Raw genomic sequence first — 26,569 nt, 5'->3', positions numbered from 1 at the left:
ATCTTGATGTGCTCAGGTTGGGGGAGGTGAGAGTCGCAGCCCATCGCAAGGTAGACAAAGGCTGCAGGAAGGGGAGAGACTCCATCAGACAAGGCCTCCTTCCACCTGCCTTGCCCCACCATGTAGTCTCTGCTTCTCAATTTGTATTGTATTATTTTATGTACTGTGGCTTGCCGTTGTTTTACTGATTATAGTTTAGAAATTATTTATTGTAACTGTTGAGTGGGTTTCTGTTTAACTTTTATATGTTATTATTATTTAATACTATTCTAATGATTGTTGACGTGGGTGGCGCTGTGGGTTAAACCACAGAGCCTAGGACTTGCCGATCAGAAGGTTGGTGGTTCAAATCCCCACGACGGGGTGAGCTCCCGTTGCTCGGTCCCTGCTCCTGCCAACCTAGCAGTTCGAAAGCACATCAAAGTGCAAGTAGATAAATAGGTACCACTCCAGTGGGAAGGTAAACGGCGTTTCTGTGCGCTGCTCTGGTTCACCAGAAGTGGCTTAGTCATGCTGTACGCCGGCTCCCTCGGCCAATAAAGCAAGATGAGCGCCGCAACCCCAGAGTCGGTCACGACTGGACATAATGGTCAGGGGTCCCTTTACCTTTAATGATTGTTGAATGTTACTTTTTGATGTAAAAAGGTAAAGGGACCCCTGACCATTAGGTCCAGTTGTGGCCGACTCTGGGGTTGTGGCGCTCATCTCGCTTTACTGGCCGAGGGAGCCGGCGTACAGCTTCTGGGTCATGTGGCCAGCATGACTAAGCTGCTTCTGGCGAACCAGAGCAGCGCACGGAAACGCCGTTTACCTTCCCACCGGAGCGGGACCTATTTATCTACTTGCACTTTGACGTGCTTTCGAACTGCTAGGTTGGCAGGAGCAGGGACCAAGCAGCGGGAGCTCACCCCGTCGCGGGGATTTGAACCGCCAACCTTCTGATCAGCAAGCCCTAGGCTCTGTGGTTTAACCCACAGCGCCACCTGCATCCCTCATAGTTTAGAAATTATTTATTGTAACTGTTGAGTGGATTTCTGTTTAACTTTTATATGTTATTATTATTTAATACTGTTCTAATGATTGTTGAATGTTACTTTTTGATGCAGGTTGCCTATTTTAAAGTTATGTTTTATTATCACATTTTCATATTGCATTAGATTGTTGTAAGATGTGCTTTTTTTGTTTCTTCAGCTTGTAAACCGCCTTGGGTATTGTAAGAAAGAAAGACGGTATACAAATTAAAAATGATGATGATGATGATGATGATCTAAGCTCACAGCCTATCCAGGCAGGGACTTGCAAGGAGGGACCTAAAACATCCTTGCATGCTTCTGAACACCGAGGGGCTGAGCCCGCTGGTGCCCCTTCCTCCTTTCTCACTGCTTTGTCTACCTGGCATCCAGCACCTGAGCCAGATGTGAGAGGGAGGTGGTGACAAAGGAACATGGGAAGATGCTTTATGCCTGACCATTTGTCCCTCTAGCTCAGGGCCCTCATATCTACAGGACCGCCTCTCCTGGTCTGCCCAGCAGAGGACCCTAAGGTCCATGAATAATAATAGCTTAAGAGTCCCGGGCCCCAAGGAAGTCAGACTATCCTCCACCAGGGACAGGGCCTTTTCAGTGATGGCTCCGACCTGGTGGAATGCTCTGTCTCATAAGACCAGGGCCCTTCAGGATTTAACCTCCTTCCGTTGGGCCTGTAAGGCAGAGCTATTCCGCCTGGCCTTTAATTTGAATTCAGCCTGATCTTTTATTTCCCTTCTCTTCCTTCCCCCTCCCCTTTTATGAAGATTACCCGCTCTGAGACCCCACAGCTAATTCTCCCCAGTGACAATCCATTTGCCCTCATTTCATCGCTGCCAGATGTTTGCTTGGTTGTTGTTGTTTTTTGCAATGAGACTCAAGGTCACTCCAAATGCAGTGGAAAGGAGAAACGTTTTATTAAAACAATGCAGGAAATGCAGTTTGTGTGTTTATGTGTGTGCACCCTCTGGGAAATGGCAAAGCTGAAGGGAACGAAGGAAATGCCACGATCTTGTGAGTGACAGGGTCTTGCTGGAATCTTCCTGTAATCAAAACCCAGTCTGTGTTTTCCTGGAAGGAGCCTGGCCTGATTCAAATGCATTGTACAGTTTGAAAGACGATGTTGTGGGGCAAATTGGTCTGGAACTAGCTGGCCTCTTCTCCGACTGCCCTTGCGCTCCACTGAGTACCTTCTGGTCTCCTCTTCGACTCACGCAGACAACACAAGCAGATCCTGCAAAAAAGGGTGAAACCAAGAGCTTCAGTTCTCATTTCTGGGACCCCCTCAGCTCTGGTCCAACATCCTTGTTAGTGGACTCATAATAATAATATAATAATAATAATAATAATTTATTATTTGTACCCCGCCCATCTGGCTGGGTTTCCCCAGCCACTCTGGGAGACTTCCAACAAAGATTAAAAATACATTAAAGTGTCACACATCAAAAACGTCTTCCCATAAGAAGACAAAAAGAGCCCAGACTCTGGACCAGACCAAAGGCCGACCTAATCCAGGATATAATAATATTTCAAGATATTGTGACCAAATTCTGCATGACGGTTCCTGACATCAAGGATGTCAACTGGATGCTGTTTTGAATCAAGATGGCGGGTTGAACTTTTCCAAACCCCAAATTTAACCAAATTTAAGAAACCATAACCAAAATTTGTGTGACGGTTCCTGAGATCAAGGAGCAGGATTTTCTCCATGTCTTAATACGATTGGGTGCCATTTTGAAGCAAGATAATAATAATAATAATAATAATAATAATAATAATAATAATAATAATTTTTATTTATACCCCGCCCTCCCCAGCCAAGGCCGGGCTCAGGGTGGCTAACAAGCAATAATAAAAACAAGTCAAATGATTACAACTTAAAAACAAAATTAAAATACAATATTAAAATGTAGCCTCATCGCAGGAAGAGAAAGGAAAAGAAAAAAGAAAGAGAGGGAGGGAATCAAATTGGCTCCAAGCCAAAGGACCACACTGATTTTAACCATTGATTTCCAAACTGTACTTTTTGGTTTCTAAGAATTTTCAAAGAACTCCAGGCACTTTCTGCTAGTAAGTCAATTTAAAAGTCTTCAGGCGGCAAATGCTTCTTTGGGAATGAGCTTAAGCCTGTCGTGACAATTAAGCCTTGTGACAGAAAACCGCCAGGAATGATCAGAGTTGGTGCACTTACTTCAATGACATCAATGTCAGCATTGTCAAAGTCTATATTCAGCAACTTGGGGAGCGGAACTCCATTACCTAACACACCTGCAGCCAGAAAGGAGAAAAATATTAGTTTTCTAATACGAAGGAGAAACTGTATGCGATGAGGTTGTCTCATCTTATTTATTTTGTACTTGCTTCACAAATGCAATTTTACTGCTGATTTTCTGCTGTTTGCATCCGTGGTATTTCCCCACAATGTTGGCAGTATAGATGTTTTTTGATAAATATTGTTTTGTTCTGATATCTGCCACAAAATATCACCTGCAGAAAGAGGCAGATTTGATTATTCCCTCCGGGAGAGAAGGAACGAGGGATCCCAAAGGTGTGGGAATGTTCATGGATGCAGGAGAGGATATATTGTTTGATTATAGCTTTTCCAACTTGTGTAAACAAGGTCACAATTTAGCAGAGTAACATTCCCCTTTTTAAACTTGCAGCGGATGCGTTTGCTCAGGCTCGCTAAAGCCTCTATAATAACTGTTCTGGTTTTTCCCCTTATTCCCTCATAAAAGATAAGACACAACACAGTCTTCTATAAAAGTATAAGAAGAGTTTACTCACATATCATTCTGTTCACAATAGGATCCCAGAAGGCAGACTTAGCTTAGAAAAGTAACATACACCTGGAAACTATCTCATAAGGAGACAGTCCCTTTGTCCTCTCCTGGCTGGAGGCCAAGAGGGCATCTTAGGCTAAGCAGATGTTGCTTCTTCGATGCATGTAGTCAAAAAGAGAGAGATGGCTGCCCTGCCCTGTGCTTTTTGTCATTACCTGCACAGGTGAGGCCCCGCCCACCTCTAGTCACATGCAGAGGAAGTCTGTCCCAGCCCAAAAGGAAACAGGAAGTTTACTTGCTGGCTGGACAAACATTCCTCCCCATGTGTAAACATGTTCACTCTAGGAATGTTGTACTTGACTGCTCTTGTGTTTCACATCCCACAAAAGGGAAACGTAACAAGATTTGGGAAGACCAATAGGTCAGCACCTTTGGGGATGGGAGAGCCTTCTTTTCCAGCAGTGATCTAAAGCTTTTGAATTCTGTGGGATCCCTAAAGCAGGTTGTAGGAATGGAGCTGCCTGCCCCTGGTGTCAGATGAGCAGCAAGATTTGTGCAGGCGGCTTCTGCAGAAATTGGGAGTTTCAGATTTCTCCTGAAGAGGAAACCAGAGTCTCCAAAAATGCACTGAGCTGTAGCAAATATGAGCTGGGCCTTCCAAGAACAGATTTCTCTATTTTGCATTCTTTCTGGTTCACACCTGCCCCCTTTTTTAAGGTTACCAGATTTTTTTCAATGAATCTGGGGACACTTTTCAACTTCAGTAGAAATGATAGGATTTTGTATGGGGACTGATTTGTTAATCTGGGGACTGTCCCCAGGAAACAGGGACATCTGGTAACCTTACCCTATTTATAAAAAAGAATAAGAGTGCCAAACATTTCTTGGAAGAAATGTTCCACTTGGGAGTGGAAGACCTTTGCACATTTACGAATGATCCTTGCTGTTTTCTGTCAAAATACTGTCCAGATTGCTATTACACCTGTTGCTAAGTCGGACCCTTTCACGTCTGACCTTCTTTTATGAAACAACCTACATTTTCGCAACATTTTTATTTTGCAACCAATCACCTCTCTATTTATTTCATTTCCCTGAGCTGTGGCTCTTCTCCATCCCTGCAGCAAAGCAATTTTTATCCAGGGATCCAAAATCAAGGCTACCTGCGACATCCCTGCACTCCCATCTCATTTCAGCTCTCTGAGCAAAAGACGTCGCCAAGACTACAGTCTGAACTGCACATGGCTTGGCGCGCAATTAGTTCCGCTCTGAATTTTCATGCAGCGCGAAAGAAAGCTGTCGGAATGTCAAATGACGGTTTTTGTAGAATGTCCTTACCATTCATAGCGGGAAGGAACGCAACTTCAAAAATCTTGCTGACCAGCCCCTCCATGAGGGAGACCTGCGTCAACAAAAGAAGTGATTTCAGTTCAGTTGATAAGTTTATTGTTCTTGTCAAAGAGCATGAGAAACCTGTAGCAATAACATTAATAATAATAATAATAATAATAATAATAATAATAATAATAATAATTTTTATTTATATCCCGCCCTCCCCAGCTGAAGCCTAAAATAGTACAACATTCTAAAATCATTTCATTCTAAAATTAATTCAACTCAAATTGATGGCAACCATTAGGCTAGAGTTCTGTGAAGATTGCCAAAGGAGGGAGTCAGGCTGTGCCCTGACCAAAGGCCTGGTGGAACAGCTCTGTCTTGCAGGCCCTGCGGAAAGATGTCAAGTCCCGCAGGGCCTTAGTCTCTTGTGACAGAGCGTCCCACCAGATTGGGGCCACAGCCGAAAAAGCCCTGGCTCTGGTTGAGGCCAGCCTAACCTCCCTGTGGCCCGGGGCCTTCAAGATGTTTTTATTTGAAGACCACAAGGTCCTCCGTGGGACATACCAGGAGAGGCAGTTCCGTAGGTACAAGGGTCCTAGGCTGTATAGGGCTTTAAAGGTCAAAACCAGCACCTTAAACCTGACCCTGTACTCCACCGGGAGCCAGTGCAGCTGGTATAGCACCGGGTGAATGTGATCCTGTGGCAAGGACCCCATAAGGAGTCTTGCCGCGGCATTCTGCACCCGCTGGAGTTTCTGGGTCAGACTCAAGGGCAATAATATATAATAAAAATAATATATATACAGTCATACCTCGGGCTACAGACGCTTCAGGTTGCGTTTTTTTGGGTTACGGACCCACCAAAACCTGGAAGTACCGGAACGGGTTACTTCTGGGTTTCGGCAGTCGTGCATGCGCAGAAGCGCTAAATTGTGCTTTGCACATGCACAGAAGCACCTAAGCGGGTTGCGAACGTGGCTCCTGCACGGATCATGTTTGCAACCCGAGCATCCACTGTACTGGTTATACTGTTTTTATGTAGTGTCTCCATTTTTATGATACTATTTTATTTATTCATGTTGTATATTTGCACACTGCTTAGGAATTTTAAAATAATAAGTGGAGAGCTGGGAAGCAGAGTTCTCTTCGTCAGCTCGGCAGTGACAGGTCAGCCCCATCAGGAACTACAGCTTAGAAATTGGTGCCTGAGCTTTTAGTTTTCCTCTTCCCTTCCTTTCTCCTTGTGTGTCGTGTTCATTTCTCTCTTTTTTAGACTTTAAGCCTCTGAGTAGGGACCATCTTGTTTTGATTGTACGTAAGCCACTCTGGGAGCCTTTTTTGGCTGAAGAGTGGGGTACAAATGTTCTGAATAAATAAATAGATATAATATAATATATTCTTACATCAAATTTCCCAATGGACGAGGAAGCCACTGAGAGATGTGACCTGCAGAAAAAGAAGAAAATTGAGAGCAGCCATTGGGGATTTAGACAACCTTAGTTGGCTCTAGGGAGGGAAATAGAGATCAGATGCAAAAGGCCTTTCCCATCTCCCCTCTGATATGGAGGAAGCACAATTCAGGGAAGGAATGAGGAGAGAGATCTTCAAGTGTTATTTTTATTAATAAAAACCATTTAAAAACAAAACAGGCTTCTAAGCAGTTTACAAGTCTAAAAACCAATTCCACAAATGTTGAAATATAAACATACCTAATTAAAATGTGTAACAAAATAATCCCAATATAGCACTTAAAATATAAGTGCCCGTAAGTTAAGAAATGCCGCACTTACTTCTCAAGAGCAACGCTGATTTTCAGTTTGTTGTCCTCAACAGAAAACGAGGCCAGCAAAGTTGTGTCCTGCGGTGAAAAATGGGGAAATGGTTCGTTTCTTAACCAAGCCCTTCCTGATTCCTGATGACTGAGCAGAGGAGTTATTCGGCCTGGAGATATGAGACCTTGGATACATCTCTACCATTGGTTGAGGTCTCCAACAGGCATGATGACTTATGACCTTACTGACTGGATAGTTTGTTGGTCAGTGTAGTATTGTGAGAGTGAGAGACATTTGGAGTTTGTTAAGAGAGAGCTAGTTAAGATCCGTATCTGTTCTGTTCTTGTATATAGTAACTTGAAGTCTGCTGTAAATAAGAAACACCTATAAGTAACCAAGTTAGTAGTAGCAGCGTTTTGTTCCTGCTTCGTCCATCCTGCCTGCAACTGATTGCTTTCTGGAACTCTGCGTATGCTCTGCTAAGATCTGGCTAAAGTCCTGCAACAGGTCAAAGTTGCGAAATACCAATATAATCCCCTCGTCCCATGTGTTTTCCATCACCTGGTAGGCATCCCATCATCATCATCATCATCATCATCATCATCATCACAATCATTTATTTATTTATTCCCCACACACCTGGCTGGGTTTTCCCAGCCACTTTGGGCAACTCCCAACAGATCATTAAAAAGGTAAAGGGACCCCTGCCCATTAGGTCCAGTCGTGGCCGTATCTGGGGTTGCGGCGCTCATCTCGCTTTACTGGCCAAGGGAGCCGGCGGTAAGGTTCCAGGTCATGTGGCCAGCAGGACTAAGCCGCTTCTGGAAAACCAGAGCAGCGCACGGAAACGCCGTTTACCTTCCCGCCGGAGCGGTACCTATTTATCTACTTGCACTTTGACGTGCTTTTGAACTGCTAGGTTGGCAGGAGCAGGGACCAAGCAACGGGAGCTCACCCCGTCGTGGGGATTCAAACCGCCGACCTTCTGATCGGCAAGTCTTAGGCTCTGTGGTTTAACCCACAGCGCCACCCGCGTCCCTGATCTGATCTGGTAAGGGACTTATTGTGTCCTTAAGAGGCATAACAGCACTTTATTCTGCCTCTGGGTCCCAAATCATCCAGCCTCCCCTAGCTAGGAAACCTACTCCATACATCAATACGTCACCACTGTCGCTGCATGTCTGCGACGACAGCAGCGCAATATGATATCAGATGATCAGCACTTCGTGAAATTCAGAGCATGGGAAGTCACCCAAAAACAGAAAATTTGGCATTTCTATTTGGCTTTTTTTGTTTGTATTGCAATTTGGAATGTTTTAATGTGGTTTTTATTGGATTATTAAATTGGAAAACTTAATAAATTTTATTTGAAAGAACTACTGGCCCAGAGATGGGAAGAAGATAAAGTCCCAACCAGAGACGAATGACTTGATGAAGATGATGGACTCTGCCAAAATGGCAAAATTGACCGGGAAAATCAGAAACCAGGAAGAGAAGAACTTTTAAGAAGAAATGGGGAAAATTGACACTGTGAAGAACTAAAAACTTTGGCAGGATTTGAGTACCATTTGTAATGTACCAAAAACTAAGGTAAAATTGGATTATTCAAGAAAAACAGAGAAAATAAGGGAAGCAGTGGGAAAAGATTGAAAATGGTAACCATGGAAGGGCGAAGGGGAATCAAATGATTCAGGGAATCCTAAATGATGATGATGATGAATTTAAATTTGCAATGTAAAATGCAATAAAAATATTTAAAAAAAAAAAAAAAGAAAGCCTGTTCCAGAGGGAGGGAGTGAAAGTGGGAAGGTGTGATGCCGTCATTTCTTGATACTCACAATTTGCAGCGTGCAGAGAGATTGATGAGCGTCATTTGGCTTCGACGCCAGTATTTCAGCGCTGGCTATGAGGTGGATCAGGCCCTTGTCTTTCTGCAGCTTCACTGTTGGAACATCAGGGACCGACACCTTCAGAAGGAGGGAGCGCGGCTCTGGGAACATCTGGAAGACCTGCAAACCATGTTCGCTTTATTACTTGCTTGTTGCGTTTTATAGCCCACCTGTGTCTGGAGGGCACCGGGTTGGGGAAGCCTGATGTAAATATCCCTTAAAATATATTGAGACTGAAGGGAAAAAATTTATGTAGGGCTAAAGGTCTAACGGGTGTGTTTGCTTTGTGGTTTTCTTTGAATTTATGATACCTGTACAGGTATTTTTGCAATGGCATCTTAGTGGCAAACAGTCCTTTTGCTCTTGCAGTTATTAGTTATGTTTTATGCAGGAACCAGGCAATGGAGAATCTTGTTGTTTTTAACTGGGTGCCAATGGAATTATTGCAGCGCGCTTTTCACAGCTTTCTCCACCTGAGGCTGCTTGGATTCATGTTATGTACTGAGTTGAATAGGATCCAAAATGCAGCAGTATGATTGGTCCACAGAAGCCACCCAATCCAGCTCCAGGTGGAAGTGAATCCGCAACCTGATTGGCCTACAGGAGAATCCTGGAATTAGCCAATCACGTGGGGCCCATTGTGTAAATAATGTATATAAAGCAAACATTCTGGGGGAACTTCCATTCCTCCTCACCACTATGAGCTGAATAAAGAGCAGGAAATCCACTCTCGACTCCGAGTATATTTCAATTCAAAAGTTCACTTGTGAAGGTAAAACTAAGCTGAAGCAGAGCTCAGATCCAGGTAGCACAGCATCAACTGCATGGACTCACCGAAGGAATCAAGGCCCCGAGAGTCGATGTCGTCAGAGGAGGAAGCTCAGGGAACTGGGGAGAAAGAAGGGGGAAAGAAAATAGGCAAAAGATAACACAGACTCCCTAGCTCTTTGCTAGTTATTTTACTTTTTCATGCAGCGCACCGTTAAACTATGGAACTCCCTGCCACAGGAGGCAGTGGTGGTGACTAAGGTGGACAGCTTCCAATGAGGATTGGACAAATTCACAAAGGAGGAGAGAGCTATCTGGCCACTGTAATCCACGCGACGGTCACCTCCAGGCTTGATTATTGTAACTCGCTCTACACGGGGCTGCCCATGAGGCTGACCCAAAAACTCCAGCAGGTGCAGAATGCCGCGGTGAGGCTCCATACGGGGTCCTTGCTGCGGGGTCACATTCATCCAGTGCTTTACCAACTGCACTGGCTCCCGGTGGAGTACAGGGTCAGGTTTAAGGTGCTGGTTTTGACCTTTCAAGCCCTATGCGGCCTAGGACCCTCGTACCTACGGGACCGCCTCTCCTGGTATGCCCCGCGAAGGACCTTAAGGTCCACAAATGACAACATTTTGGAGGTCCCAGTTCGCAAGGTGGTGAGATTGGTCTCAACTAGGGCCAGGGCCTTTTCGGTACTGGCCCCGACGTGGTGGAACGCTCTGTCACAAGAGACCAGGGCCCTGCGGGACTTGATATCTTTCCGCAGGGCCTGCAAGACAGAGCTGTTCCGCCTGGCCTTTGGTTTGGACTCAGTCTGACCCTTATGTTTCCCTCCCCTTATGGTCTTGATCTATGGGCTACTATTAAAACGAGGCTGCATTTTAAATTGCATTTTAACCTGTATTTTAAATTGTTCCCCCCCATTATATTTTTATTGTAATTTTACTGGTGTTAGCTGCCCTGAGCCAGGCTCTGGCCGGGGAGGGCGGAGTATAAAAATTATTATTATTATTATTATTATTATTATTATTATTATTATTATTAATGAATACTAGCCAAGTTGTCTCTGCTCTGCCCTCCACAGTTGGAGGCAGTGATGCTTCTGAATGCCAGTTGCTGGAAAACCACAGGAGGGGAGAAGGGTCTTGGGTTCGAGTCCTGCTGCTTGTGGGTTCCCATAGAGGCATCTGCTTGGTGAGAACAGGATGCTAGACTAGACGGGCTGTTGGCCTGATTCAGCAGCCAGCTCTTCTTACATTTAGTTATTCCTCAGCCACACAGGGCTCAATGGGGACACAGGCTTGCCAAAATTACCCTCAGGCTCTGGAGTTATTTGCCAGGGAGAAACCTCAATATTCTGCAAAGAGGAGAGGGCTTTTGAACTCACAAAGAGTGCAAGGGATGGACCAATCTGCCATATATAGTTTTGCTTCCATTTTTACCAACTCAGGTTTAGTTCCCCACAGTTCTGCAGGAGTTTGCATTTAAAAGAACGATCGCACAAAAATTTACCAGCGTTTAGTGTATATTTCCATTAATATATGTACATAGCTCTGCATGCAGTTTTGCTTCAGATACACATTTTTTGCAAGCAATTTTATTTAATGCAATGGATTTGAGTGTGATATGTTCACAAGCCTATACCTTTCCATGCACAGCTTCCCCTTAATAGAATGCATCTATATTATTATTATTATTATTATTATTATTATTATTATTATTATTATTATTATTTGTACCTGCACCCCACCTTTTTCTCTGAGGAGCTAAAGACATAATACATGGTTCTCTTCCACCTCCTGTAATCCTCACAAGAGCCAGTGTGGTGTAGAGGTTAAGAGCTGTGGACTCGTAATCTGGGGAACCGGGTTCGATTCCCTGCTCCTCCACATGCAGCTGCTGGGTGACCTTGGGCCAGTCACACTTCTCTGAAGTCTCTCAGCCCCACTCACCTCACAGAGTGTTTGTTGTGGGGGAGGAAGGGAAAGGAGAATGTTAGCCGCTTTGAGACTCCTTCGGGTAGTGATAAAGCGGGATATCAAATCCAAATCCAAATCCAAACTCTCACAACTGCCCAGAGAGGGATGTTAGTCTGAGAGGCAGTGACTGGCTCAAGGTTACACCAATTGGGTTTCATGGCCAAACGAGGATTAGAATTCTGGTCTCCCAGGTACTAGTGTGACACTCTAACCAGTACACAAGACACACTCTTGCTGCACTTTTTGTGCTCCCCAAAATAGGAGCAAAGGTGAATTTCAAAGAATGGTGTGCTCCAGTTCACATACTGTTTTGGGCAGTACAAAGTAGCTTCACGTTAAAATGAGAAGTGAAGTGGATTTCCGCACTGCAGAGTGCCTTGCCTTGCAACTACATAACCAAAAGCAAAGATTTGGCACTTGGGATGAGGCAGGCGAATTTGGAAAACAAGGGTCTAGTTTTCTGACCACCCCCCGCCCCCCGTTATGCACTGGGTTGAATAGGATGGAGCAGTCTGATTGGTCCTAGAACAATAGGATTCAGAATGCAGCAGCCTGATTGGTCCTAGAACAAGAGGATCCGGAATGCAGCAGTCTGATTGGTCTGCAGGAGCCACCCAATCCAACTCCAGGTGGAAGTGAATCCGTGACCTGATTGGCCTGCAGGACAATCTTGGAATTAGCCAATCACGTGGGGCTCATTGTATAAATAATGTATATAAAGCAGATATTCTAGGGGAACTTCCATTCCTCCTCACCACTATGAGCTGAATAAAGAGCATGAAATCCACTCTCGACTCCCAGTATATTTCACCCCCTGTGCCTTCAGCTTCCCGTGCCAAGAAATGCCCCCCCCCCAGCATCCGCTTCCCAACTCACCATCCCATCCGAGATGTCGATGTTCAGGGCCTCTTGCTTCTGCAGAACAGCCACGACGGAGCTGAGGAAGTTCACCGAGAGCCCCAGCTGGGAGTTGGTTGTGTCGGCCATGGGGGGCATGGGGGGCATGGGCACCCTTGGCGGCATGGGGGGAGCTTCCGGCTTGCCCAGCGGGTAGTTGAGGAGGGGTCCGGCCACCTGCCCAACCACAGTCTAGAGGGAAGGAACAAGGTTGTGAGGCAGGCGGTCCCATTTTTCTGCATGCGTGATGGTGATGGAATCCTAGCTCTGAGGAGGTTTTCAAGGTCATCTAAGGAAGGTGGCAGGGACATGGGTGGCACTGTGGGTTAAACCGCAGAGCCTAAAACTTGCCAATCAGAAGGTCAGTGGTTCGAATCCCCACAACGGGGTGAGCTCCCGTTGCTCGGTCCCTGCTCCTGCCAACCTAGCAGTTCAAAAGCACGTCAAAGTGCAAGTAGATAAATAGGTACCACTCCGGCGGGAAGGTAAATGGCATTTCCGTGTGCTGCTCTGGTTCGCCAGAAGTGGCTTAGTCATGCTGGCCACATGAACCGGAAGCAGTATGCCGGTTCCCTCAGCCAGTAAAGCGAGATGAGCGTCGCAACTCCAGAGTCAGCCACGACTGGACCTAATGGACAGGGGTCCCTTTACCTTTTTAAGGAAGGTGGCAGGAAACACTAGTGTAATAATCCTGGCAGCTGAAGGCCTGGATGTGAAATTTCCCAGCCTGGCTCATCTCCACAGTCAACCCAGGCTTTTTGCCCAGAACTGCTAAATTTATTGGGGTGCCAGTGAAGTCTTGCACTGTCTTTGGCTACTAACCACAATGGTTCTGTTCTGCCCTCCACAGTTTAAGGCAGCAATGCTTCTGAACACCACAGGAAAGGAGAAATTTGCTCTTGCCCGTGGGTCCTCCTCATGAGTTTCCCATAATGGGCATCTGGTTGGCTGCTGTGAGAACAGGAACCTGGACTAGATGGGCCATGGGCCTGATCCAGCAGCCAGCTCTCCTTATGTTCTTACTTAAGAGGGACATTATCCTGTTATTCTTTGCAAAAAGGGCAAAAGATAAACAGCTGCCCCTTCTGCATCCCAGGCTGGGACATTCTCTGTCCTCAGGCAATGCAACCGGCCGAGGTGTGACAAATTTCTCCAGAGCCAGCCTGGAAGGAGATCTGTGGCTTGAAGTGCTAATACTTCAGGCTGACCCAGTCAAGGCAAAGAACTGCTTATCACACCCCTTTTCCTAGGGCTCATCCTCACCGCACCTGAACATCCACGTTTTCTGCTTTCGTTTTGTCCTCTGCTGACCTCCACAGGTCCATACCTGACCGCTTTGTGCACAGATAACAAAAGTTTTGAAACCTGGAGTTAGGGCTTCAATGGCTTTATCTTGGTTTTCTTTCCCTCCACCCCTCTGTCTGCTTGTGGACCTGGCCCTACTTTCTTCATCGGTGCCTGTACACACACACACACACACACACACACACACACACACACACACCAAAACACATGCACCATTTGTTATCACTTCTCCCCCCAAAAAAGCATGCTGCAAAACAGGAATAGAGAAGATTTCCACCGGGAAATAGGCAGATGGGTTTAGGGCATCGGGTTCCCAAACCTTGAGGAACTTCGCACTCTGTGAATCCCATTGACTTCCTTCCTTCCCTTCCACCTTTGTGCTTAGATTTCCCTCTCTCCATCCTCAGGGGAGAGAAAGAAAGCTTTGCTCTCTCCTTGGAGGAAGGGAAGGAAGGAAAAAGAGACACAAAGCTTCTCTCTCTCACACACACACACTTGGAAGCGAAAGAAGGAATGGTGTTCCCAAGGACCCTAGGACCTTCCTCTAGGTCCCTAGGACCCTAGGACCCTCATACCTACGGGACCGCCTCTCCTGGTATGTCCCACAGAGGACCTTACGGTCTTCAAACAAAAACATCTTGGAGGTCCCGAGCCACAGGGAGATCAGACAGGCCTCAACCAGAACCAGGGCCTTTTTGGCCGTGGCCCCGATCTGGTGGAACGTTCTGTCATAAGAGACTAGGGCCCTGCGGGACTTGACATCTTTCCGCAGGGCCTGCAAGATGGAGCTGTTCCACCAGGCCTTTGGCCAAGGCACAGTCTGACCCCCTCCTTTGGTAATCCTCACAGAACTCTAGCCCAATGGTTGCCATGAATTTGATTTTGAATTGGTTTTAAAATGAACTGATTTTAGAATGTTGTGTTACTTTTATTGTTGTTAGCCGCTCCGAGCCTGGCTACGGCTGGGGTGGGCGGGATATAAATAAATAAATTATTATTATTATTATTATTATTATTATTATTATTATTATTAGCCACCTGGAAAACTTGTGCATGCCATCGATATCACACACATCTGATTTTTCTGAAAGAGCTAATAGCGTGTCTTTGGGGAAGGTGAACAAAACACAACACTTTGTGGCTCTAAGCAGCTGCCACCACAACCGCCTACCGACCAGAAATGAACAGGGTCGCTCGCAGAAGCGACAATGAGGACTAGAGTCCTACAAAGGAGGTGGAGGCAGAAGGGAGGTGGAACTCAACCAGAGATAGCGGAGGAAGTGTCCACCAGTGTGACCTCACCAGCAGATTCTTAAGATCGCTTTTCGCTTTACTACCAGTTAGCGAAAAGATGGGAAATCAAAATGCCATCCTGGCAGTAGGAATGTCTTTTGTTCTTGCAAAATAATGAGGGAAGAAGTAGGGCATAAAATGAATTAAGTGGAGGTGCAGATGGACCCCTGGACAAACTGGCCCTTGGTCCACGAGTCCCTCCCATACATCAGCAAGGAGCTGTGATTTCTCCTTCCCCAAATAAGACCCAATTTTCATGCCTCTGCCTTTTTTGCCCTGTTTGGAGAGAACCTTTTGATGCTCTTCACAGTCTGAGTTTTCATAATCCAGTATAGCTGGGCATCATCTGCAAATCTTTTCTGACACTTGAAACAACATCTGCAAAATTTTATCTGAGACTCTGAGGAAGAAGGACCTGGTGCCCGCACCTTGCCCTTAAGCCACCATCCATGTTCTGTGCTTCTCCAGGATCAAGGCTCTGAAACATACCCTGGGATTCATGAGAGCTGAGACAGGGTTGTGGCTTTCATTTAGCAAGACTGAAAGTTTGAGACTCTCTGCCTTAGTCTTTGGCTCATGACACCCAAGGCATCCATGTTCCCTGGTGTTCCTATCCATAACCTGATACAGTGGTACCTCTGGTTGCGAACGGGATCCATTCTGGAGGCCTGTTCACAACCTGAACAGAACGAAACCTGCATTTGCGCATGCGCGGGTTGCGATTTGCCGCTTCTGCGCATGCACGCGACATCATTTTGCGCGTCTGCGCATGCGCGAGCAGCAAAACCAGGAAGTAACCCGTTCCGTTACTTCCGGGTCACTGTGGGATGCAACCTGAAAATGCTCAACCTGAAGCAAACGTAACATGAGGTATGACTGTGCTTTGCAAACAGTGACAGAGGAAACTAATAGGACAAAGGACTCATCCCTCTCCCATTGTCATCCTCTCCAGTGAGTTCAATAAAAGCAGAGCAAGGAGAGCCAGATTCAAAGGCCACTCCCATGGCGGAAATTGGCCAAGACCCACAGCCAAGCAAAGCAGGTGACTTTGCGGAGTCCAAGCCAATCCACGCAGGGGCCACCCCACCATCAAGATCCATCTCAGCAAACTTGGACTTACATTCAAATCAATTTCCAGGAAATGTCCCGTCACGAGCGGAAGGCTGGAGACAGTGTACTGGACACTTCCCAATATGCCCAGAGGGACCAGAGCTGGGAGGAAAGAGAAAGGGAAGGAGGAAGAATTTAGGATTTCTCATGCTTTGGATTGTCAATAGCTCCCCAGGCTTCTCATAATCAGGGTATTCTGACTTAACATTAGGAAGAACTTTCTGATGGCAAGAGCCGTTTGACAGTGGAATAGACACCCCTGGGAAGGTGGTGGGCTGCAGGTGGCCGAGAACACAACCCCACAGCAGGTTGCCAGGAAAGGATAAGACGAGGAAAAGTTCTGACCATCTGCTTTCTATTCAATATTTACGGAGAGAGGCTTGGAACACAGCCTCTTGGAATAATGGTGTTGTCCTATACAGCCCTATGCGGCCTAGGACCCACGTACCTACGGGACCGCCTCTCCTGGTATGCCCCGTGGAGGACCTTAAGGTCCACAAATGACAACACTTTGGAGGTCCCAAGCCGCAAGGTGGTTAGATTGGTCTCAACTAGGGCCAGGGCCTTTTCAGCACTGGCCCCGATATGGTGAGAGTTGCCTGCATGCTGAAGTCTGCCCTCGCTGAGCTCAGCGCGTCCAGGCTTCGCGGACCTCTCCGCAAGCAGCGGGAGCCAGCGCTGGGCTCCCACGGCTTGCAGAGAGCTGCCTGTTTGGTGGCTGGGGTCGGTGGAAGCTCAGGCCTCCCCCGCCCCAGCCCCACGCCTGGGGAGGAAATAATTTTTTTCCCTTTATTTCCCCCCAAAAAAACTAGGTGCGCCTTATGGGACGGTGCGTCCTATAGGGCGAAAAATACGGTAAGTGTTTTAAATTTGTTGTTAGCTGCCCTGAGCGTGGTTTTTTTTGAAACGGGAAGGGCGGGGTATAAATAAAAATTTATTATTATTATTACACTACAGTCAGGATGGTTTAATCCTGCACAGTGCTGTTTCTCCACCTGGCTTGGCCAAAGCCCGAATCCCCACAAAAAAAAAAAATGCTGCTTCAGTGCAGGATCCGGCGCCATCAGTTGCGTGGCTCTAGAATTCAGACCAAGGAAATTCTCTCCCTCCAGAAAAACTCAAGGAATTCTGGGAATGCCTTACTCAAAATAGATAGCTCGGTTGCAGTTCAGCCCTCAAATATTATCATCATCATCCCGTGAGCAGGGAAGGAAAATGTTTGGTCAGTCACTTTGGAGAACAGCACTGAGTCTCTTTTGGGGATGGAAGGCAGACCCTCCAAGCGCCCCTATTTTCCAGGGACGTCTCTTATTTAGAGAAGCCGTCCCAGTTTCTGATTTGATCCCAGAATGTCCCGCTTTTCCATAGGACGTCCCTATTTTCATTGGAGAAATGTTGGAGGGTATGAGTTATTCGACTTCTGAGCCGTCTGAAGGCAATCCTGTACAGGGAAGTGGGTTTGTTGTTTTTAATGTTTAATGTTTCATTGTGTCTTTATATATGTTGGAAGCTGCCCAGAGGGGCTGGGGCAACCCAGTCAGATGTGTGGGGTATAAATAGTAAAAATAGCATTAATGGGAATGGGACGTCCCTATTTTCGTTGGAGAAATGTTGGAGGGTATGGGAAGATGCAGTGAGATCATCCATATGAAAGAATGGGAAGACAGAAGGAAGCACAAGAGACACTTACAGTTCACAAGTCCCAGCTGATCGTTCACTAGGCCCAGGGTAATGTCTAGGACTGGACACAGCTGAAAAATTCAATGTTCTAATGAGACATTTGTGGCAAAATGTCAGGAATCAAATGGTAATACATGCAAAGCAATTGTGCTCACAGTTATTTTTTTTCTTCCTCCTTTTAAGTTTCGTCAAAGACTATCTCTTTTTAATTGTTTTTATTTATGCATTTTCCAAAATTTAATACGTGCATCTTACAATTCTCTTTATTCATCTCATTTCTCCGGACATCAAAGACTTATCTCACAAGGACAGAGTTTGGTTCCCAAGCCAGGAACTACATTGAATTTCTACAAGTATATTTCTATCCTAATGCATTTCCTGAGCCAGATCCCATTGCTCATTGGATGATACCTGCCCTGGCTGATCACTTACCAGTTCTGGAAGGAGCTTGTTAAGGACACGTGCCAATAAATTATCTACAATAGGGAGTAGGCTGGGGGGGGGGGAGAGAAAGGAAAAAATTATCCACCAAAAAACCACCCAAACAGTGTAAAAAAAAAAGTAATTAATTAAGTATTGTCTGCAGTCTTAAAAACAAGCAAGATGTGAATGAAAACCAACGAATTTGCTTGATTGATTTTCAGTCCTGAACACAGATGGACATGAAAACTGCAAGAGTGTTACCGAAATTCTCGAATACCCCTAAGCATGGGCAAAGGGAACTTTTTCCTTTGCAAACCAGCTTGAGTTTAAAGCCAGTCTGCAAAGGGGAGTGCTTCATCTGCTACTGTGTCAAAGTGACCGAAATATACTCAGAGTCGAGTGTGGATTTCATGCTCTTTATTCAGCTCATAGTGGTGAGGAAGAATGGAAGTTCCCCCAAAATGTCTGCTTTATATACATTATTTACACAAGGGGCCCCACGTGATTGGCTAATTCAGGGATTCTCCTGTAGGGCAATCAGGTTGTGGATTCCCTTCCACCTGGAGGTGGATTGGGTGGCTCCTGTGGACCAATCAGACTGCTGCATTTTGGATGCTATTGTTGTAGGACCAATCAGACTGTTACATTCTAAATCCTATTGCTCCAGGACCAATCAGACTGCTGCATTCTGGATCCTATTGTTCCAGGACCAATCAGACTGCTGCATTCTGATTCCTATTGTTCCAGGACCAATCAGACTGCTGCATTTTGGATCCTATTGTTCTAGGACCAATCAGACTGCTGCATTCTGAATCCTATTGTTCTAGGGCCAATCAGACTGCTGCATTCAGGGTCCTATTGTTCTAGGACCAATCAGACTGCTGCATTCTGGATCCTATTGTTCTAGGACCAATCAGACTGCTGCATTCTGAATCCTATTGTTCCAGGACCAATCAGACTGCTGCATTCTGATTCCTATTGTTCCAGGACCAATCAGACTGCTGCATTTTGGATCCTCTTCAACTCAGTACATAACACCCACCCAGGGGACATCAGGGGAAATCAGGATCTGGCCCACCAATCTCATCCCTGGAATAAATAAGGGGAGTCGCTCCATCCCTAACCCCATAAGATGTCAGGTGCAGCTCACCCTCTAAGGAGCCTGACTTTAATGCCTCCAAGAAGGGTGTCACAATGGTCGATCACCAGCTTGGGGTAGCCTGTGCCATCCATGGTCAGGCGGACAATGGCCGTGAGGTTCACCTCCACTGCAATGTCAAGGAACCCAAGGAGGCTGCAATGGAACAAAAGAGAGTCTGGTGAAGCTTCTTTGTATGATGCTTTTAATAGCCTTCCCCATCCTGGGGTCCTCCAAAGGTTTTGGATGACATCTCCCACCATCCCCATCATCATACAGCCATGCTGACTGAAGCAGCTGTGGTTCAAAACATCTGGAGGGCACTAGGTCAGGGAAGGCTGCTTTTAAGTTGTTGGGAGGAGGTTGCACTTCCCACATCTGTAAGATGAATGAGCCAGTTGAAGCTTTTTAATTGGAGGGGGGTCTGCTTGGGATGCCACCACTAGGTGAAGCCCAAGGACCAGCGAGCCGGTCAAAGGCCTTTTCTGTTGCATTCCCCTCATAGCGAAACTCTCTGCCTCTGGAGATCCATCAGTCACCACAAATATTGTGGACATATTGTGGCTATTGAGGACATATTTTTCACTCAGCCTTTGAGGTTATTGCCAATTAGGCTGAGGAAAACTGGGTTTGCAGAACAGTCTATATGGAATTGTTCCAACTTGCTGTTTCAAGGTTGAAGATGATCTTTATGTTACATTCTGTTACGTGTTTGACAATTTGATTTGTGAATTGCTTCGGGGGTTTCTAAACTAACCTACTATATATTGCGGAAACCTGTTTGTTGTGCATTCAGACACTTTGTAAGATATCATAACCGAATTTATCATGGTGGTTCCTCAGATCAAGGCGCAGGTTTTCTTCTGTGCTTGAATACAAATGAGTGCCAGCTTGAATCAAGATGGCAGATCAAACCTTTCAAAATTGCACTGATTTTAACCATTGAGGTTTGTTTGTTTTTTCTTATAATTTCCAAGCAACACTGGATACAAGTCTACTAGTAAATACCTAAAGCTCATTGTGTGGAGTGTAAATTGACCCTTTTCTGCACTTCAGCTAACAGAAGAACAGAAGAAGAGCCCAGATGCTGGATCAGGCCATAAGTATATATCTAGAACAGAATCCTGTCTCCCTCATTGGCCAACAACAGATGCATTCAGGAAGCCCACTGCCAGGTCTTCCTGAAAGTACCCACTCCCACAGTTGCTCCCCCCAAACTGCTATATTCAGAGTCATTCTTCCTCCTAGCTCCTGAAAGCGAGTCCAGAATGAAAACCAACACCACTGCTGGAGGCTGGAGGAGTGCAAGTAGCCCAGTGTAAACCTCTGGCCAGCCTAAAGAGCAGCTGGTGTGGTGCGTCTCCTCCTTCCTGAACCATATGGTTAAGAAACTAGGGAGCCTTTCGGCAAACAAAATCCTCTGCAGTAATGGTTAGAAGAATTAGTGTCTCCACCCCCATCGTTCTGCCCGGACACTGAGGTCCAGCGCTGAGGGCCTTCTGGCAGTCCCCTCACTGCGAGAATCAAAGCCACAGAGAACAAGACGGAGGGCCTTCTCGGTGGTGGCCCCCGCCCTGTGGAACACCCTCCCACCAGATGTCAAAGAGATAAACAACTACCTAACATTTAGAAGACATCTGAAGGCAGCCCTGCTCAGGGAAGTTTTCAATGTGTGAGATTTTAATGTATTTTTAATCTTTGTTGGAAGCCACCCAGAGTGGCTGGGGAGACCCAGCCAGATGGGCGGGGTACAAATAATAAATATTATTATTATTATTATTATTATCATCATCATCATCATCATCATCATCATCATCATCATCATCATTATGAACCTCAACCAGAGCTAGGAAGCTGCCAGGAACATGTGCCTTGAGTTGCAGGGGTCAAGTTGCTCTGCTTACCTCTTACCGTTGAGCGCTACCCTGGTATATAAATCCAAGTGGACTCCAATTCCAGGCAAGAGTCTCAGGTTGATCCTGGGAAGAGTCAGCTCCACAATTCGTAGCCTACAAGGAAGAAGCAGGCAGTGAGGTCATCCAGACAAAGCACTCTCTTATGACCCGTGGGAACCACTCTCTAAAAAAATGGAATGTGGACACATTTGGACTGGAGATCAGACTCACATACTGTATTATTATTATTATTATTATTATTATTATTATTATTGCCCAAGGCAACGCAAAGCTACAAACAAACAAAAACAAACCAACAAACCCGCCGCATAGGCTGGATCTACACTCACCTTTTAAACGTTATGAGAACGGTATTAGGAATATCGTTCTAAAAACGTCAAAACAGGAAACATTCTCTTTTGCTTTCTCCCCTCTGCCTCCCTGGTTTCTGGTTGCTCTGCAGTGCCTGGTGTCACATTTTAATAACGTTGAAGAGCAGAACGCCATGTGGCTATATGGTTATCGCAACCATTCCTTAATGTTTTCTTAGCGTTAAAAACCATGAGTGTAGATCCGGCCACAGATACACTAAAACCAGGGGGACAATATACTGCAAACATCCGACCCACTCCTAAAAGGCCACAGATAGTTAAGGGAGGTTTCTGCCTGAGAAGAGCATTCCACAACCAGGGAGCCGCTGCAGAAAAGGCCCTGCTCCCGCGTGGCCACCCTTTATAAGCCGCCGATTAATTGTTACGAGGATTACGACTCTCCTGCTTACCCTGTGAGTCCCTGGACGGTGCTGAGTAAGCCTCCTTCTCCCAGAATGCCGAGCACGCCTCCGCCTCCAAGAAGCCCTCCGTTGCCCAGGAGGCCCCCGTTGCCCAGGAGCCCGCCACCGCCGCCCAGAATCCCTGCAGTGCCAAGCAGACCTCCGCTACCCAGCAGGCCTCCCGGAGCTAGCAGCCCACTAGCACCCGGACCACTACCAGCGCCCCCATTGCCCCCAGGAACCGGAGGGGCAGCATAGGCAGCTTGCATCCCCACAGGGTCACCGCCACCTCCTCCGCCACCAAGCAAGCCTCCGGTGACCCCACCGAGGAGACCTCCACCACCGCCACCACCAAGGACGCCTCCCAGAAGGCCGCCACCGCCACCACCTCCAAGTAAGCCCCCAGTTACACCTCCCAGGAGACCCCCTCCACCGCCGCCACCAAGGACGCCACCCAGCAAGCCACCGTCCCCGCCGCCGCCGCCTCCGACCGGAAGTTCTCTCATGGCTCCTTGGAGGGCGTTGCTCTGCGCCATTGAGCTGGAGACGGCTGTGAAAGCAAGTCAGAAAAAGAGGTCAGCGCAGGCAGAACGGTGGAGCCGGAGGTTCTCTGCTGTGTCTCAAGGGAAGCTTTTCCACAAATGGCACATGCTGGCTGGGTTGCAAAGGGCAGAGCTCAATGGGTTAGATTAGGGGCTCCCAAACTCACCCCACCCCGGTTCCATAAACCCGGCTCCAGGGCCCCCTGCCCTACAAAAACAGCATTATTCAAAATAGTGGCTTGCATGGCATGCTAAGGAAGAGAGAAGCACATTATAATTCAGCAGAGATGGGGTGGGCTCTGCTTCCCTTGACTTGGGGGCGGGGGGGGCAGGGGAGCTTGTTACGATATTCCATTCCACCTTAACAGACGTGTGGAATTGTTGTATGTCACATGCCTGTTTACAGTCCAGCACAGCTTGCTGGGAACTTCCGTTTCGTGTATAGCTTTTGCTTATGCCCTTTTGCTTGGACACGAAGGGGAGAAGACATGTTTTCTTTGTCCTGAAATAAGCTGCTTGTAAATATGCTATACACCGCCTCTATCTGCCCTTCTGTTGCGAAGAGTTTTTTTACTCTGCTGGTTTGCGTGCTCAGCTTCTGAAGGCTTCTGAAGCTCAAATCGCAGTTACATCCAAGGATCGGAGATCTTCTGGCTACCAGCCACTGGGCTGGAGCCACCTAGGGGCCTGCCAGTTGCCCCCGTTCCCTTGGAAGCATCCTAACAGAGCTTCTGGATATGCAGTTTTGGAGCCCATGCTTGAGAACTAGCAACTTATATCCCGACTTGACCACTGAGATCACCAGCAGGAGCATCCCTAGTGAGGCTCATTTGACAACAATGAGAAACCGAGCTTTTAGCGTCATCGGCCCAGGGCTGTGGAACTCTCTGCCACTAGGGATTCAGCAGGTGCCTTCTGTGCCACCTTTTAATTGCCTGCAGACAACTTTTCTGTTCCGCCAGGCCCAGGCAGGCAATTAAGAGTGGATTACTGGTTTTTGTTTTCTTAACTTTGCTGTTTTTAACTTCTTGTGCTTTTATTGTATGGTTTTGTCCTCTTTTTACTGTTTAAAACCTCTTCTATACATTTCTGCAATACAGTGGTACCTCGGGATGTGAACAGGATCCGTTCCGGAGCCCCGTTCGCATCCTGAATAGAACGTAAGACGTGACCTGCGCGTGCGCGGGTCGAGTTTTGCCGCTTCCGCGCATCCGCGTGACGTCATTTTGAGCGTCTGCGCGAGCGGCAAAACCCGGAAGTAACGCGCTCTGTTACTTCCGGGTTGCCACGGAGCGCAACCCAAAAGCGCTCAACCTGAAGCACATTCAATCCGAGGTATGACTGTATAGCAGCATATAAATATTTTTATAAACAAACAAAAACACAGAACACCTCTGTCTTGTCTGCATTCAGTTTTTGGCCCACATTCAGCCAACGCTGTCTCTAGGCCTTTGCTCACTCTTGTCTGAACCCTTTGAGGTTCGTCGTTTTGCAGGCTCCTGTATGCTCTGAATCTGCCACGTGGCTTCACGGCAGCCTGGAAGTCAACCCAGGTGGTGCTCCTTAGAGTGACCGCAAAACTCACCCAAAGTGAAACCTTACACTAAATACTGGCAATTCCGGCTCAGGTAATGCAGCCAAGGAATTTCGGAAACGTTAGTAAGGTCAACACTTTTCTTAGGATATTTGCACACCCTGAATTTCTTAAGGTAGGAGATTAACTATTGGACCTTGGTCTGTGAGGTCCATTCCAATCCTAGCATGGATAGACTTACCGTTATGTAATACGCCCTTATTGACCCGGATGACAGCATCTGTTGGAAGCAGCTGACTCTCTGATCGCATCAGCAGGCAGCTGAAGATGGCAATGCACCAGATGGCTAACATCTTGGCTGAAGCCGCCACACCTGCTGAGATAATTTTATTCTTATCGCTAATGTTATTGTTTTACTTTTCTTGCAACCACTTTGAGGGTTTTCGTTGTTTACTACTACTACTACTACTACTACTACTACTACTAATAATAATAATAATAATAATAATTTATTATTTGTATCCCACCCATCTGGCTGGGTCTCCCCAGCCACTCTGGGCGGCTTCCAACAAATATTAAAAATACATTAAAATGTCACACATTTAAAACCTCCCTGAACAGGGCTGCCTTCAGATGTCTTCTAAAAGTCTGGTAGTTGTTTTTCTCTTTGACATCTGTTGGGAGGGCATTCCACAGGGCGGGTGCCACCACCGAGAAGGCCCTCTGCCTGGTTCCCTGTGACTTGGATTCTCGCAATGAGGGAACCACCAGAAGGCCCTCGGCGGTGGACCTCAGTGTCCGGGCTGAATTATGGGGGTGGAGACGCTCCTTCAGGTATACTGGGCTGAGGCCATTTAGGGCTTTAAAGGTCAGCACCTACACTTTGAATTGTGCTCGGAAACGTACTGGGAGCCAATGTAGGTCTTTCAAGACCGGTGTTATGTGGTCTTGACGGCCACCCTCAGTCACCAGTCTAGCTGCCTTATTCTGGATTAATTGCAGTTTCGAAGTCACCTTCAAAGGTAGCCCCACGTAGAGCGCGTTGCAGTAGTCCAAGCGAGAGATAACCAGAGCATGCACCACTCTGGCGAGACAGTCCACGGGCAGGGAGGGTCTCAGCCTGCGTACCAGGTGGAGCTGGTAGGCTGCTGTCCTGGATACAGAATTGACCTGCACCTCCATGGACAGCTGTGAGTCCAGAATGACTCCCAGGCTGCACACCTGGTCCTTCAGGGGCACAGTTACCCCATTCAGGACCAGGGAGTCCTCCACACCTGCCCACCTCCTATCCCTCAAAAACAGTACTTCTGTCTTGTCAGGATTCAATCTCAATCTGTTAGCCGCCATCCATCCTCCAACCGCCTCCAGGCACTCACACAGGACCTTCACCGCCTTCACTGGTTCTGATTTGAAAGAGAGGTAGAGCTGGGTATCATCCGCATACTGATGAACACCCAGCCCAAACCTCCTGATGATCTCTCCCAGCGGCTGCATGTAGATGTTGAAAAGCATGGGGGAGAGGACAGAACCCTGAGGCACCCCACAAGTGAGAGCCCAGGGGTTTGAACACTCATCCCCCGCCACCACTTTCTGAACACGGCCCAGGAGGAAGGAGCGGAACCACTGTATAACAGTTCCCCCAGCTCCCAGCCCCTCTAGACGGTCTAGAAGGATGTTATGGTCAATGGTTTCAAAAGCCACTGAGAGATCCAGCAGAACTAGGAAACACCTTTGTCCCTAGCCCGCCGGAGTTCATCAACCAGCGTGACTGGTGTATAATTTTTTTTATTTTTTACAAAATAAATTAATTAAAAGGCAAATTGGTTAAACTCTGCAGAGGGTGTTCTTGCAGACCAGATCTGAGTTACCTGAGTGCACCTTTCTGAAACTAAGGGCTAAAGGAGAGAAAGCAGCCCTGCTTCTGCCAATTCTCGATCACGGAGAGTGTTTGGCGCTGCCCATTGCCTCCTTGCTCTTGCCTTCTCCTGGCTCTGAAAAAGCAGAGGTGGCAAAGGCCATTTATACCAGCGTCGAGTGGCGGGGCGGGCATGAAACCAGCGCCAGGGACGTGGAGATAACGGGCTCAGTATGCGGTTTGCCATATTCCAGTAAAAATAATTATTTGCAAATCTGGAACGGGAGTTAAGCAAGAGGGATCAAGTGCCCTACCTCCAGGTTCCAGGATGTCTTTCTTTGTGTTTGGCAGGAACGATGGAGGAGGAACCGTTTCTCAACCCAAAGAGATTCTCGTTTCTGCAATCTCTTTCTGCTTTGAACAGGGCAGGCAAATAGTTATCGCCTTTCAGGGCTTATCTAGATAGATCTCATTGTGGACAGTGGCACATTTGGGTAATTTAAGACTTTGGACTTAATGGTCTTGTTCTTGTCTTTGTAAGGTCAGGAGTTTTATTTCACTTACTTTGGAA

General features: G+C 46.9%; 1 protein-coding gene across 2 annotated transcripts; it reads right to left on the bottom strand.

Moving 5' to 3' along the window:
- Window positions 1–1,908: 1,908 nt before the first annotated feature.
- LOC310764524 (BPI fold-containing family B member 4-like) lies at window positions 1,909–26,135 on the bottom strand. Of its 2 annotated transcripts, none has more exons than XM_083618690.1 (16): window positions 26,012–26,135; window positions 24,385–24,519; window positions 22,077–22,617; window positions 21,305–21,409; window positions 19,413–19,556; window positions 18,272–18,332; window positions 17,850–17,910; window positions 16,170–16,261; window positions 12,431–12,643; window positions 9,639–9,692; window positions 8,754–8,924; window positions 6,934–7,001; window positions 6,547–6,589; window positions 5,144–5,207; window positions 3,217–3,293; window positions 1,909–2,259 (listed from the first exon to the last, which is right to left on the bottom strand). In XM_083618690.1, exons 2-16 carry the CDS (start codon window positions 24,494–24,496, stop codon window positions 2,236–2,238), a joined length of 1,830 nt encoding a protein of 609 aa, XP_083474816.1. In that variant the 5' UTR covers window positions 24,497–24,519; window positions 26,012–26,135; the 3' UTR covers window positions 1,909–2,235. The 2 variants fall into 2 exon arrangements, with proteins under 2 accessions (XP_083474816.1, XP_083474815.1); XM_083618689.1 differs by having other exon boundaries at window positions 24,385–24,516.
- Window positions 26,136–26,569: the final 434 nt, after the last annotated feature.

The sequence above is a fragment of the Podarcis filfolensis genome, assembly GCF_964270895.1.
Source record: "Podarcis filfolensis genome assembly, chromosome: 6".
In the NCBI taxonomy this organism is placed as follows: Eukaryota; Metazoa; Chordata; class Lepidosauria; order Squamata; family Lacertidae; genus Podarcis; species Podarcis filfolensis.
This window is presented reverse-complemented; position numbering and strand designations above follow the sequence as displayed.

Coding starts and splice junctions, on each gene's coding strand:
- LOC310764524 (XM_083618690.1), bottom strand. CDS start 24,496: ATGTTAGCCATCTGGTGCATTGCCATCTTCAGCTGCCTGCTGATGCGA. Junction 12,644..16,169: donor TCCTGGAAATTGATTTGAAT/GTAAGTCCAAGT, acceptor CCTTCCCTCTAG/ACTGTGGTTGGGCAGGTGGC. Junction 2,260..3,216: donor CTGACATTGATGTCATTGAA/GTAAGTGCACCA, acceptor CCTTTTTTGCAG/GATCTGCTTGTGTTGTCTGC.